The sequence below is a fragment of the Dendropsophus ebraccatus genome, chromosome 2 (genome assembly GCF_027789765.1).
Source record: "Dendropsophus ebraccatus isolate aDenEbr1 chromosome 2, aDenEbr1.pat, whole genome shotgun sequence".
Taxonomy (NCBI): Eukaryota; Metazoa; Chordata; class Amphibia; order Anura; family Hylidae; genus Dendropsophus; species Dendropsophus ebraccatus.
The window spans coordinates 195,148,088-195,163,498 of NC_091455.1; the positions used below are offsets into that span (position 1 = coordinate 195,148,088).

The 15,411-nt window shown below is 42.3% G+C and overlaps 1 protein-coding gene across 1 annotated transcript in view; it reads right to left on the minus strand.

Annotated features, from left to right (window-relative positions):
• Nucleotides 1-15,411, minus strand: part of JCAD (junctional cadherin 5 associated) — a 79,657-nt gene that overhangs the window by 14,488 nt on the left and 49,758 nt on the right. Inside the window, exon 3 of the mRNA XM_069959004.1 lies at nucleotides 8,138-8,499. Within this exon, the coding sequence (XP_069815105.1) occupies nucleotides 8,138-8,436 (299 nt within the window). The 5' untranslated portion in view covers nucleotides 8,437-8,499. The remainder of the gene's footprint in view (nucleotides 1-8,137; nucleotides 8,500-15,411) is intronic.

The following is a 15,411-nucleotide window of genomic DNA, read 5'->3' on the forward strand; positions in this document are numbered from 1 at the left end:
AAGGATCTCTTGCCTGTGCCGATTGTTCCTGGGTATGGGGAGGATGGGGGCTGAATAGGAAAGATAACTCTTGACTAAATGATCATTCGCTTTCAGTTATTGAAGGTGTATGGCCACCTTATGACTCTAGAGCACAATTGGGGTTTTCCTATTGTCTGGCTCTTTACAGGTGTTACATATTGACTTTTATGTTAGGCAGACTACCACTGTAGCAGTCACAGCGGCTGTTATGGGGCATCACCACATCCGTGCAATACACTGGGCATCCTGAGCTGTCATCATACTATCGAGGTAGATGCCTACCATGGGGAACACTATGTACTGGGAGGGTACGATAATAGGAGAGATGTCTATTTTGGGGGTCACTATGTAAGGGGGAATATCAGGTGAGATGCTTACCACGGGGGACACTAGAGGAGATGCCTACCATGAGGGACACTATGGGAGATGTCTACGATGGGGGGGGGGGGGGGGGGGCTCTAGCTACTTGGGGGATACCAGGGGAGATGTCTAACATATGCTATCTACTGGGTGGAGGGATAACAAACAGGAGGGATAAGCTACAGTGGCATGGGAGAGGGGAGTTGGTTCGAAATCAAAAGTTTGCTATGGGGCCCAGCCCTTTCTAGTAACGCCCATGATGTTAGAATGACTTTGCTCATAGGGCTAAGAAAAATCAGATCGATTTATTGATATGTTTCCTCCCCTTCATTCGTCGCTAGTTCTCTCTTACTTAGATTTATCTTAGCAAGAAGTAGGGAATAGATGTAAGGTAAAATGACAGCACGATCAGACTACATAGAGTCTGTTTGTAGTCTGTTACCATAGTAATACTTGGGAACTGTAAACAAAAAAATACTTTTTTAAACAAAAACAACTGAAAGGTTGATATATCTTTTCGTTTCAGATTAGTACATTAAAACAATATAAATCAACGGCTAGAGGTATACCTTTATTATAGCTTAGTATTCTACACTAAGTATAGAAGTATATTCTGGCTGTTATCTGCAAAAAGCAGACAGGGTTCTCACCATGACTCTTTTGGAAAACAGATGGATTGCGTCTTCATGCTATAAGAAAATGTGGTTCAAACATGTTTCCCCTGTGGCTGCTATGTGATGAAAAACCTGTGGATCTTGTGCACGTCTTAAAGAAAAATTCCATCTAATATACAGATAGGGCATCTTTGGCCTATTTACTATATCATTAAATGAGTGTTAGACCCCGTGCTATAATGCACAACATTTTAAGGCTGGATTACTATAGTAATGAAGACCAATGTTCCTTATAAAAATACGTGTTGGAGGCTATCCAAGAACGAAAGAGGATGTAGCTTGAGGCAGACATATCCACCTTGGATAACCCGGCCGCAACAACTGGTATCAATAACATTTGCAGCCTTCTGCTGTGTTTTTATTCTCTTGGTTTTATAATTCAACTTTAGCAATGGAAATAACTGACATTGATCTATGACATCATAATCTCACAACCTCATGACTCAAAGAGCAGTCGCTCTATGAACATGGGTTTCTGTAAATAAAAAAAAAGTTTATATAAATGAACAGTTTTATAACTTTCTTATATACTTTGCCATTTCCAATATATTTGAGTGAGAACACTCTTGTTTACATTTAAATAGTCACTGTCGTTTCAAACTTCCCTCTATGTGATAGCTTATGGGATTCCTAACATATGTGTCATATGTGAAATGACTCCTTACCCCAGAAATCAGTTCTAACATCTTGGCCACTAGGTGTCTCACTTCTCTTTAATCTGCTGTCCACTGCCTGTTGTCAGGTGAAATCTGTCGCTAGTAACAGTTAAATAAGAACAAATTACATGAAGTGGGTCTAAGTTTACTATGTGCTATGTGCAAGAGGGAAAGAATCTAAGAAAGTCTAGGCTATGTACCTGTAAGCTGAGCCAGTCTGCTGCTGAAGATGATCCACACTGTACCTGAAAGGTAAGTAAAGACTTCTCTCTCATCTATGACCACATATACATTTCTGGGTGGCTATCTTTTTAGAAAATACTAGTGTATCCACTGCTTTATGTCCATATTGCTGAAGTATAATCCCACCTCCTTTTAGCTGTTCAGCAACAGTAGAGGCTCAGTGCTTAAAGTAGTTGTCCGGGCAAAATCAACCAACTTTCTTACTATCCACAGGATAGGGGAAAAGAGATTGTGGGGGATCCAACCATTTTCCCTGTTAATCTCCGTATCGGGTCCCGTGTTTTGTGTTATGAATAGAACCATGGGTACGGCACGTAACCCGCAGTTCTGTTCATTCCTATGGAGGTACCATAAAAAGCCGAGTACACCGCTCTTCCGGCTTACTCAACTCTTTCCGGCGGCTCCATAGAAATGAATAGAGCTGCAGGTCAAGTGCCGTACCAGCGTCTCTATTCATAACAGAAAAGCCAGAGCCTGAAACAGAGATTGTCAGGGGATACAGGGGTCGGACCTCTCGCACTCTCTTACTTTTCCCTTATCCTGTATATAGGGGAAAAGTTGATTTTGACCGTGCAACCTCTTTAATATTACCCTTTCCTCGATCTGCTCAAGTGCCTGTTATTTCTTTTATTTCTGCTCACATAACATTACAGACCCAGTGCATCAGTAATCCCCTCTCCTCCCACGTGCCATCTAGTGCTGTTTAAATAGTCAGCTCAGCACTGTGACAATGTGTTGTCTCTGGTGCTTCACAGAGTTAAAAGCACTGGATCCAATTGTTATTGGATTATTTTTGTAACCTTCTGTGTTATTAACTTTTGAACCATAAAAGATATTGTAAATCTGATTGTGCCAATCAATTTCTGAGACAATTCAGGTCTTCTTCGAAATGCTACATGACTACCTTCCACTTGTAAAGGCTTGCCCTTGATCCAATATGGCGGCTTTCAAGCTGGTGGCCATGTTCTGGACATAGCCTTAAAGGTAAGACCCTTCAACAATTACTCGCTAGGGTAATGTCATATTCTTTTTAGTTTCTAATTTAAAAGAGTGTCCTGAGACTTTTGATTCTGTAGAATAACAAGAAGGTATACCTGGGTGGGGAACAGAGGATCTGAATGCTGCCAGGAGGGATTTGATAGGTGATAATGTCCAGGGACGGCTCCAGGTTTTTGCAGGTCCTTGGGCAACAGAGCCTCAGCAGGCCCCTCATACATTCATCCACTATGCACATTCACTTGAGACACCACTAACATTCATAAACACACACTTACTGACACACGCACACACATTACTGACACATACACTACTGACGGACACACACATTACTAAATGACATACACAAACACATTTCTGACTGACACACATACACACATTGCTGACTGACACACACACATTACTAAATTACACACACACACTTTACTAACATGCACACCTTACTGACTGACACACACACACACACACACACATTACTAAATAATATACACATATTGCTGACACACACACATTGCTGACTTACACACACAAACACATTACTGACTGACACACACACACATTACTGACTGACACACACACATTACTGACTAAAACACACATACATTACTAATGGACACACATTACTAAATGACATACACATACATTACTGACTGAAACACACACACATTACTGACACACACACACACACATTACTGCCACACAAACACACACACACACACATTACTGACTGACACACATACATACACACAGCACAGATCTCAACACTGTAGTATTGAGGAACTGCAGGTCATGTGATCAGGTCCTTCATCCCTCTCTCTGCAGATTGCTTAAAGGTCCGACTCTTTTTCAGCTTTCTGATGTTCAGCGCTCACCCTGCACTTCAGTGAGGGGGCTTAACATCAGAACACCGCCCCCTCTCCCTGTTTGGGCCCCCAGAGCTGCTGTGGGCCCCGGCACTTGCCCTGTGCTGACACTGGCCCTGATAATGTAATCATGTAGTTTTAGGTAGTCAGTCACACAGAAGAGACTGACCTCCTTTCTACACAGTAGAACCTGTAATTTACTGGTTGTCAGACTGGGGATCATATAAGTCACCTTCAATACTGAAATTGCTAAAAATGTATAAATGAAACTGAGCTGGGATGAAACAAACGGCACTGCATTGTATGACCAAAAAACTCATAATTTCTTACGACAGTAAATATCATCTATGTACAAGCAGCACATAAAAACTCTGGGACCACACTCTTAAAGGCAGTCAGCGACTTACTATGAATAACTCAAAACATACTACATTAAAAGATCAATTACTAGAGATTATAAACTTTCAGCTCAATTCATCCTGGAATAACATTCCCATAGAGGGATTTATGGGCCTGTATATAATAAGGTTTACAACCTCTCACAGTCATGTGGTTACAAAGAACACACTGAGCTTATTATATTAGCATGGTGGTGTAAGTGTCAAACACGAAACCATCCACTTTACTGACTTATTTATGGGGGTAGGCAACCCATAATTTTGTATATTCATAAAAGAAATCACAACTCACAGGATTAGGAAAACTTTACTAGTTTAAACATATAGGAAGGTTTGTAAGAGTTAAAGGGGTACGCCGGCTAAATTTTATAATTTTTTTTTAAATCAACTGGTTTCAAAAAGTTATACAGATTAGTAATTTAATTCTATTTAAAAATATCAAGTCTTCCAGTCTTCTATGTCCTTCAGGAAGTGATGTATTCTTTCCACTCTGACACAGCGCTCTCTGCTGCCACTTCTGTCTGAGACAGGAACTGTCCAGAGCAGTAGCAAATCCCCATAGAAAACCTCTCCTGCTCTGCACAGTTCCTGTCTCAGACAGAGGTGGCAGCAGAGAGCACTATGTCGGACTGAAAAGAATACACCACTTCTTGCAGGACACTGATAAGGACTGGAAGACACATAGTTATCAGAAAAAGAAATCTGCCCTACTTTTGTTCACAGGCTGTATTTAGTATTGCAGCTCAGTTCTATTTACTGGATTGGGACTGACCTGCAATATCAGACAAACCATATGACAGGAATTATGCTATTTTTGTACAAAAGAACAACACAGAACTTAAAGGAAAAGTCTTGCAAAATTCAAAATGGAAGAAGGCAGGGGGGTGCAGGAAAATAATAAACAAAGAATTCTTACCCGTCCTCGTGCCCGTCCTCCTGGGTCCAGCTGAAAGGCGCTAGTGTCCTGCAGCTCCTCCAGATGCAATGTCACGTACCTGGAGTGATTGCCAGCTCAGCCAATCAGTTACTGGGGCAGGACACCTCCTAAGTCACTGACTAGCTGAGCAGGAAATTGCTCAGGTGGGCCATGGCATTGCAGCTCAAAGCCACGTATGCGACATATCTAATTCCAGTCGAAAATTACATCCAGCATCCGGGACCCGACACAGCGCCACAGAGGCACAAGGACTATTGAAATTACTTTATTACTTTTCTGCACTTTTTTGACTTTCATTGGACTTCTCCTTTAGGCTATGTTTACACTACGTAAAGGTACGGCCGTTGTTGCCATCGGCAACAACGGCTGTACTTTCAGCGGGGTGGAACAATGCCTTATTTTCAATGGGATCCCAGCCGGAACGTATACACATCGTATACACTCCGGCCGGGATCCCGTGCGGGGCCGCAAATAACTGACATAACTGTATACTATATGTATACACTCCAGCCGGGATTTCCTCAGCCTGCAGCACAACGTAAGTTCCGTACTAATCACAGCTGTTGCAAAAATGGCTGTGGTTACTGCGGAACTTACGTTGTGTGAACATGGCCCAATGATGCAGTAAAGTGCCAAAGAGGTGTGGCCTAGGTAGATCTGAGATCTGAAGTGCCCGGGTCACACCTCTTTGGCACTTCGCTGCAGCATAAAACAACATTTTTTTTAGCACATTGCAGTCACAGAAAGCTAAATGAAAGGTAAACTGTGTATCCTTTCCCCAAAACCTATGTAAGACTTCAAGAACATTGGTACTCAATTTCCAGGCGACAGGTTCACTTCAAGGCAAGGTTCACACTAAGGATATGTACGACTGCCATACACAATGTACGACTGCCATACACAATAAACAAAAGTTGCAGTCTACTATAACTTTTACGGGCTCCCCACAAAAACATTTAGGGGGAGATTTATTAAACTGGTGTAAAGTAGAATTGTCTTATTTGCCCCTAGCAACCAATCAGATTCCTCTTTTCATCTCTGACAGATTCTTTGAAAAATGAAAAGGGGAATCTGATTGGTTGCTAGGGGCAACTGAGCTAATTCTACTTTACACCAGTTTGATAAATCTCCTCCATAGTTTATAGAAAGGATATAAGAGTTTGGAAGAAAAAACAGACAAACCCCTTGCAGATTTAGTTCCAAAAGGGATTTGAACCCAGGGCCTTAGGAACATTATCATATGCCAAAATGTGTAATCCATGATAACATATCTGCCTGTACAATTAAGCTGTATTCAATACCAGTATCTTAGAATTAGACAAACACGCCGGGTCTCTTGCATCATTAGAAAAAGAAGTGGAATGAGCCACCTGGATAGAGTGACAGGACGTGCTGTCCCCTCCATGTTTCCAAGCCTGTTTACATCCTGTCTCTTTCCTGTGTTTGTTTTCTGACAAGGTGGGTTTTAATATCAAGAATTTTATTTCGGAGGCATAAACAACAGAATCAGGTTATACAAGAGCCCTACAGCAAAGACTTAGGAGGGTTTTTTTTTGATGGAATTAATGTAACCTTTAGGCTATGTTCCCAGACAGTAAAATAATACCAAAATACGGCTGCAGTATTCAGTGAAAATAAAACAATGTGTGAACAGGTAAAAACAAAACAAAAAAAACAGCAGTTTTTTTTTTTTTTGTTTTGCAAAAGCAAGACGTAAATAATGAGCATGTTCTTTATTTTGTCAGCTGTAATCAATCACAGCTGTTATTTTCTATATATCTGTCTATCTATCTATTATCTATCTATCTATCTATCTATTATCTATCTATCTATCTATCTATCTATCTCCTATCTATCTATCTATCTATCTATCTATCTATCTATCTATCTATTATCTATCTATCTATCTATCTATCTATCTATCTCCTATCTATCTATCTATCTATCTATCTCCTATCTATCTATCTATCTATCTATCTATCATCTATCTATCTATCTATCTATCTATCTATCTATCTCCTATCTATCTATCTATCTATCTATCTATCTATCTATCTATCTATCTCCTATCTATCTATTATCTATCTCCTATCTATCTATCTATCTATCTATCTATCTATCTATCTATCTATCTATCTATCTATTATCTATCTATCTCCTATCTATCTATCTATCTCCTATCTATCTATCTATCTATCTATCTATCTATCTATCTACTATCTATCTATCTATCTATCTATCTATCTATCTCCTATCTATTTATCTATCTATCTATCTATCTATCTATCTATCTATCTATCTCCTATCTATTTATCTATCTATCTATCTATCTATCTCTATCTACCATCTATCTATATTATCTATCTATATTATCTATCTATCTATCTATCTATCTATCTATCTATCTATCTATCTATCTATCATCTATCTATATTATCTATCTATATTATCTATCTATCTATCTATCTATCTATCTATCTATCGCTATTTGTTTTTAAATATATATTTTTGCATCTGTCCTGAGACATAAAAAGAGCCTCCATAGTTACCCATAATAAATAACCTTCTATACTATACAGCCCCCATCCAGGTAACCTGTCGCCTTTCCCCACAGGTGCGGCAGGTGGATCCCCCCACGCACACACACACACAGAACATGTGACAAACACACATAGTAACACATCAGGTCAATCCCATCAAATCTGTTCAATCAACAAAAATGATCAATAAACCTAATTGGAATGAATTCCCTGTTGTCACCGAACAGATTTCTTCTTCATCATCTCTTATGTACTTATTTCATTGAAAAGAATATATTATATCCCCCCCCCCAACTTCTATACGGCATACCAATGAGCAAATCTGCTTCCAGAACAATAAAGCCATGTATAGTTTGATATGCGCCATCACGATGCCGCCTTACTATATATAGGGCGCTGTATAACAAGACTGTATAACAAGAGTATATAGAATATATAGAGATACCTACCCTGTGTCTGTGGTCTGACATGTGTCTGTAGTCTGAGTGCTCCTGGGATAACCTGCACTCTGCTGCCTTCTCTTGTTCACACAGCCCTTTTCATGGTCACTTAGGAGGCCCTTGGCTGCCGCAGGGTTCACAGCATTAGTGTCCGGTAGGTCTGGCGGATATCCATTTAACATGCCATTGCCAGACTTGGTGTCTGTAGCTTCATGTTGGTAGCCGTCAGTCCCGTGCTGATATGTGGAAAGCGTGCTCTTCGACACTCTGTACCCATGAGAAACTAGGAGGTCCTCTACGCTGAACATGCTGTGCTTCCTGGAGGAACAGCTATGCCGGGGCAAACCTTACTTTCAAAGGGTCTTTCATCACTGGAAGGAAGAAGAGTAAAATAAATATCACTCAGCAGCACGTGTTCCACGCTGGTTCTGGAATCCTAAAGTTTTTTTTTGTTTTTTTTTTTTTCATTACATACTTTGTTTAGTTACCTAATGTTAAATTATATGCAGATGCTCTGATGAGTAATGGAAGGATCCTGCCAAGATAAGAAACTTGCCAGAGAAAAGAGGATGAGACTTTGCTGCTGACTCGGCTTATTTTAGAAGGTGTCTTGGAATCAGGAAACAGTTAAGGAAATGGTAAACATGTAAAAGTGCTCAATAAAGGCCTGATATGAGATACAGGGTGTTAGCGGGTGCCCTGACGATGAGCAGAACTGGAGCCGAAACCTGCCAGTACTGATGCCATAGAGAAGGAAGCGTGCATGGGTATATTGCCATTTATTGAATACTAGGATAACAGTTCAGAGATTTCCTAATGCCTGTTGACAATTTTAAGCATTTCTTTAATGTTTAGGTAACTCTATAACATTTTTGCGGAATAGGAATTTGGGCTTGGAATGTAGCTGCTCCCACCTGCAGCAAGAATGGTCTGAAACGGAGGCCTGGAAGGGGGGAACTTCAGTTTAGACCAGCCTAACCACGTCCTATAAGGGGCACTCATTGTGTGTCTTTAGACTTCAGAGGAGACCCCCTTGGGGGTGGGGATGGGAAACCTTCGGCCCTACAACTGTTGCAAGACTACAATTCCCATGGGCATGCGTTCTGCTTCTGAAATCTAAGCTACTAGGTTTCTCTCAAATAAGGCATGGTCTTTTATATATATTTTTTCTCTTAAAAAAACGGGCTAGGGCTTATTTTTGGAGTAAGTTTTATTTTTGGAGAAACTATGTTTGACACTATACTCTATATCCCATTGTTATAAGGCTCCTATACTGTAAGTTCCCCTGTAGTTTGGCCTCTATACTGTATACCTCCCTTCCCTCTTTGTAGTTTTTCCCTCATGTTGTATACATCCCGCTCTACAGTAAGGCCTCCCAACCCCATACAGTATACCTCCCTTCCCCGTCTCCAGTTGTCTCCCATACTGTATACATCTCCACTCTGCAGTACAGCCCCCCATACTGTATACCTTCTATCCCTTCAGGGCCGTATTTACCACTAGGCACCCATGGTCCGGTGCCTAGAGCAGCACCGTTTAGGGGGGCAGCACCAGGGAGAAGGAAACAACTTTCTTTTTTGTTTTTATTTTTTAAAGTCTTCCACCTCCCATTCAGACTTGCCAGTAAATCTGGTGTATTTTCAAGGGAGGGAGGCGGTATGGTGGTGTAGGTCAGGTCTTGGATAGCGGTGTTATCCAGTCACAGTATGGTGATATTGGTAAGGTCTGGTATATCGGTGTTATCCAATCACCATATGGCAGTATTGTTCAGGTCTGGTATGGCCGTGTTATCCAGTCACAGTATGGTGGTATTGGTCAGGTCTTGTATAGCGGTGTTATCCAGTCACAGTATGATGATATTGGTCAGGTCTTGGATAGCGGTGTTATCCAGTCACAGTATGGGGGTATTTGTCAGGTCTGGTATGGCCGTATTATCCAGTCACAGTATGGTGATATTGGTCAGGTCTGGTATATCGGTGTTATCCAGTCACCATATGGCAGTATTGGTCAGGTCTGGTATGGCAGTGTTATCCAGTCACAGTATGGCGGTATTGGTCAGGTCTGGTATGACAGTGTTATCCAGTCACAGTATGGCGGTATTGGTCAGGTCTGGTATGACAGTGTTATCCAGTCACAGTATGGTGGTATTGGTCAGGTCTGGTATGGTATGGCCATGTTATCCAGTCACAGTATGGTGGTATTGGTCAGGTCTTGTATAGCTGTGTTATCCAGTCACAGTAAGGTGATATTGGTCAGGTCTGGTATAGTGGTGTTATCCAGTCACCATATGGCAGTATTGTTCAGGTCTGGTATGGCGGTGTTAAATGTGACTCCTGGAGCTATTACCAATATAATCAATATCATGTTCAGAATCTAGAAAATCCTGATGTGAGTGAAAATGGGGCGTCTTCAGGTTTAGTGCCTGGGGCAGCAGCAGCTGTTAATACGACCCTGTATCCCTTCTGTGGTTCTTCCCTCATGCTGTATACATCTCCCTTCTGCAGTACGACCCCCATACTGTATACTGTTCAACATATTTTTTGTATTAATCACGGCCATTGTTACACATTGTAACAATGGCCGTGATTAATACAAAAAAAAATTGCATTGAAAATTAATGGGATCCTGGCCTGAGGGTATAAACATAGGGGGATATTTATTAAAAGGCGAAAATACCTTTTTTCGGTGGAAAAATATTCGCAAATGGTCAATTTCCGAATATTTCTTTGGCATCGGGCCGATCTTCTCCACCTTCGCCAATGGGGCGGAGAGGGGGCGTTACGGGGGTTGCGGAGGCATGCAGAGGGGACGCGGTCTCTGCGTGTGCCGCATTTATCATTTTTATGAAACTCAAAGCTGCAGTCGGTTTCAAATTATTTGCACGTTCAGGCTCTGTGCGCACAGGATTTATGTAGAGGCAATGCGCCCCTACATAAATCCTCTGAGCTCCGGGGACATTTGTAAGCCCGGTGTATACACTACGGCCGGGATCACTAGCGACCGCAGTAAAAACTGACATGTCAGGTACAAGCTTGAAAGGTCACACAATGGAGAGTACGGCTCTGGCCGCACTCTCCATTGTGTTCAATGGTGAATTGGGATGCCAACACACACAGATGCGCCCACATCCCAGTTCAATAGAATTGAAGTTGATCCCAGCTGGTACTGTACTTCTCTGACATAGAACGGCTGGTGTCATACGTTGTGTGAACCTGGCCTAAATCTGCATGATGGAGGTCCTTGTTCCTTGTCCTGTTTAAAAATTTGCTCAGGAGGTACAGAGCTATCCCCTCTCCTCTCCCATGCATTTCCACATCCTGCAGGAATATCTATTGGTGCCGTCTAGGCCACATCTTTCCGGTGGGTCTCTCTCTGACACACTCCTCCCTTTGGCTACCAATGCTCAGAGACCAGATCCATCCAAGCCTCCTGAGACAGCAGAGAATGATGTGTTGTCTCAGGGGAGAGAGAGAGTCGGGAAGATGCAGAGGCAACACCACCCTGAAAATTAAAGGACTACACAACTTCCTGCGGGCATAATTCAAGCAGAAACACACTGAAGCCAGTACTATTAGTGATAACACTATATTAGTAAGTTACATATCTTGAGGTCGGTTTTTATAAAAATGTTGTATATTTTTGCATTGTATTTTGTATGTTGTATTATATGATTGCTGAATACCCTTTCAGTCCTTCTCTGCTTCCTCCTATGTTGAATGTGGAATCGGTAATTCAGTTAATCCTGTAATGTAATAGACTACTAACTAGAAAAGTGCCGGCAATTAAAAGGATTAAAAACTGTAATAAAATGAAAAACTCGAATAACTTCTTATTTAGCTGTATGTTTTTATTTGGTATAATATAGTCATAGAATTTTACCTGCAACCTATTTAGCTTGTGTCTTAACATAGTTAATAAGGTTGAAAGAAGACAAGAGTCCTTCAAGCTAAATCTAGAGAAACCCTACTGTGTGGATCCAGAGGAAGGAAAAAACCTTATGTCCCATCACAGGGAGAAAACTCCTTTCCGACTCCAAAATGGCAATTAGAATAAATCCCTGGATAAACGTATCACCAGAAATCTAATGATCATAAGTTGTAATATTATATTTTTCAAGAAAAGCATCCAGGCCTCACTTGAACTCCCTTAAAGGGAACCTGTTACCGGGGTTGCGGGCACAGAGCCCACCCGACCCCCCGGCGCAGCCCCCGGATACTTACCCTTTCCTGGAGCCGGTCCTGGGACAAAAATATCAGCATCCGAAACCGTGCGCGCACGCCGCTGAGGTGGGTCTGATGCCCATAGAGAATGAATGGAGCCGTCATTCTCTATGGGCATCGGACTCATTTCTTCGTCCCGGGACCGGCTCCAGGAACGGGACTCGTCGGAAAGGGTAAGTATCTGGGGGCTGTACCAGGGGGTCGGGCGGGCTATGTTCCCGCGTCCCCGGTGACAGGTTCCCTTTAACCTCCTTTACCTTACTTCTCTAATTTCTATCAATGTTCGCTTTCTTTCTCTGACTCTGCTGAGTGGGTTGACTCCTATGACATGTAGCTTGGGATCTAAGCCAATCAGATGCCTTACCCTGTAGCTCTTCCTCCCCTCTCACAGCATGAGTCTCACATAGAATAAAATAGATTTTTTTCTCTGACACACAGACCAAGGCGCAGCTTCATTTATCTCCTCCCTTATTGTATTTCTTAGGCCCCATACATACACTTGTGACTGTTTTTACGGTCATTATTTCCTGATCGTAAAAACTGAAGAGAGAAAAAATAAGTCATAGTGCAGTATCCCAGAACAGAGTAGTTATTTGTCACTTTATCTCTGCACCTTTATTATGGCCAGTTCTGTTCTGGAAAGCTATGGTCCACTGTAAACTGTGTGTATTGTGTCAGTGTTCAGGTCTGCTATTCCATTCATTTCTTGCATGCATATTCAGTTATCAGTGCCTAAGGGTATTATGTGTCCCCCCAGTGTTCAAGTATGGTATTTCTCATGTATATTTAGTCCTATATGCCTAATGGTGTGATGATGCAATGGCTGGATGTCACGTGACTGCCCCTGCTTCCATGGTAACTCCAATGGCCATCAAGCTTTGGCTGGGGAATACCATGTGACTTCCTCTCTGCCTCGGCTCTTGTCTCCCACCTTCAGGGGGATAGGTTGTGTGTTGCTGCTGGTCCTGTGTCACAAGGCCGCAACCCTGCGGTATCTGCTGCAGCATTACCAGAAGTGTTCCTGGCTGTGTTCTATTCTCAAGTTCTCAAGATTCTCATCTATTCTCAAGATCTGGGTGCCGTTCTTCAGTCCTTCCTCTCATCATGTTCTCTAATCATCAACAGCAAGTATTCATCTCAGTTCCATTCCGCCCAGCATCCTATCCTCAGTATCACTACTACTCCCATTATTCAGCATGCTATCATCACAACCTATTGCAGCATCACCCATTACTCTGCCTTATTCAAGTCTGCCTTATACCCGGTTGCATCCGGAGAGACTGTTGCTACTAGTTACCACCGTTATAATAAATATACAACTACCATTGTTTCTGAACCTTGGCATTGGTGTAATTATTGGTGCCCTGACTAAGGACAACGAAGAATTGCATGCCTAGTCTCCGCTCGGTCAGGAGCCCGGTTTCCAGCTGTGATCCCTCGTGCCTAAACCGTGACAACCCTCTAGCTAGCAGCTGCCTCGGTTCCTGCCCGCAACAACATCCTCTCAGCGGAGTGGCCCCTAGGGGCCCGGGCATCGCAATAGCAGTGCACTCCTCAGCTTCTCCCTCTCCCTACCTGCATTGCGAGCTCATGAGTGATGTCACGGTGGGGGAATGTGACCTCTTGTGGCTGAAGACATAATGCTGCCTCAGGCCAGTCGAGTGCCTGACAGGGCCGGGAGCTAATGGCTCAGCGTCCTGTCAAACACAGCGCCAGATTTAACTGTATGTGCTCCTGATTAGGCGGCACTTGCTGATGCAGGCACACCCGGAATTTAGGCCAGTTTCTGGATGTGCATCTGGAGTTATCCGTGGTGTCCGTGACTAATAAAAGTCTATGGGTCCGCAAATCTATCTGGATTTTCATGGGACCTTACTATGAGGATAAATTGGTACCCTCATTCGGGAGAACTTCTAATTGTATAGTTTCACATCTTGCCACGTTACCATGGATTTCTATAAAGAATATAATGACAGGTACGTTATATAAATGGCTTTGATGTTGATGTGTTTGCAAAACCGAGGACACGCTATAACCAAGCGATTGCCTTCCCATCGTTCAGAGCCAGTATTAAACTGTGTGAACATAATGTACAAGGGAAAAAACACAGCAATCTGGCCTCTCTACAGTAATGAATACACAGTACATTGTTTTCACATTCATTCGCCAAGTTTTCACTGTGACTGATTTCATATTTTAAGGCCAAAGACATATAAACATTTCTTTTTACTGAATATCCAGCTTCATGGGTTCATGGGGTATGTAACCCTATAGTCTGGATCCTTCAGAGAAGCCCCCTAGAGCCCCATTTAGGGTCCTTGCTGTTCTGTAATAGTAGCCTGAGTCTTATGAATGTCTGATACAACTAAAGGATTATGAGATTGATTTGGTAAAGTTTGTGCCCCCTACTAAATTACCCCCTTTGCTCTTTGTATCCCAGATTGTTCTAGTCAGGCCAGGTATTTCCTTTTTCGCATTTCCTTTTTGTACATTATTATGGAGGCAGCCATCTTGCCTGACCTGTTTTAACAGCATTTAGAGATACGTTTTACAGCACAGGTGTCAAACTCGTGGTCCTCCAGCTGTTGCAAAACTACGATTGCCATCATGCCTGGACAGCCAAAGCTTTGACTTTGTCCGGGCATGATGGGAATTGTAGTCTTGTAACAGCTAGAGGCGTACATGTTTGGCACCCCTGCTTTACAACAAGCCCTGTCCCATTGACATTAATGTGGTACATTACTAAGCGTACTCTGGGATCTTTGAAGGGGTCGTTCCACAGGGAGGGGGAGGCTGAGCTGTGAACTTCATCTATTGTTTTCTTTAACTACTGGTGTCACTTTTCACTGTAATGCTCTGGCTACTCAGTGGGGGAGATTTATCAAACATGGTGTAAAGTGAAACTGGCTCAGTTGCCCCTAGCAACCAATCAGATTCCACCTTTCATTTTCCAAAGAGTCTGTGAGGAATGAAAAGTGGAATCTGATTGGTTGCTAAGGGCCACTGAGCCAGTTTCACTTTACACCATGTTTGATAAATCTCCCCCTGTGTATTCAAAGGGTA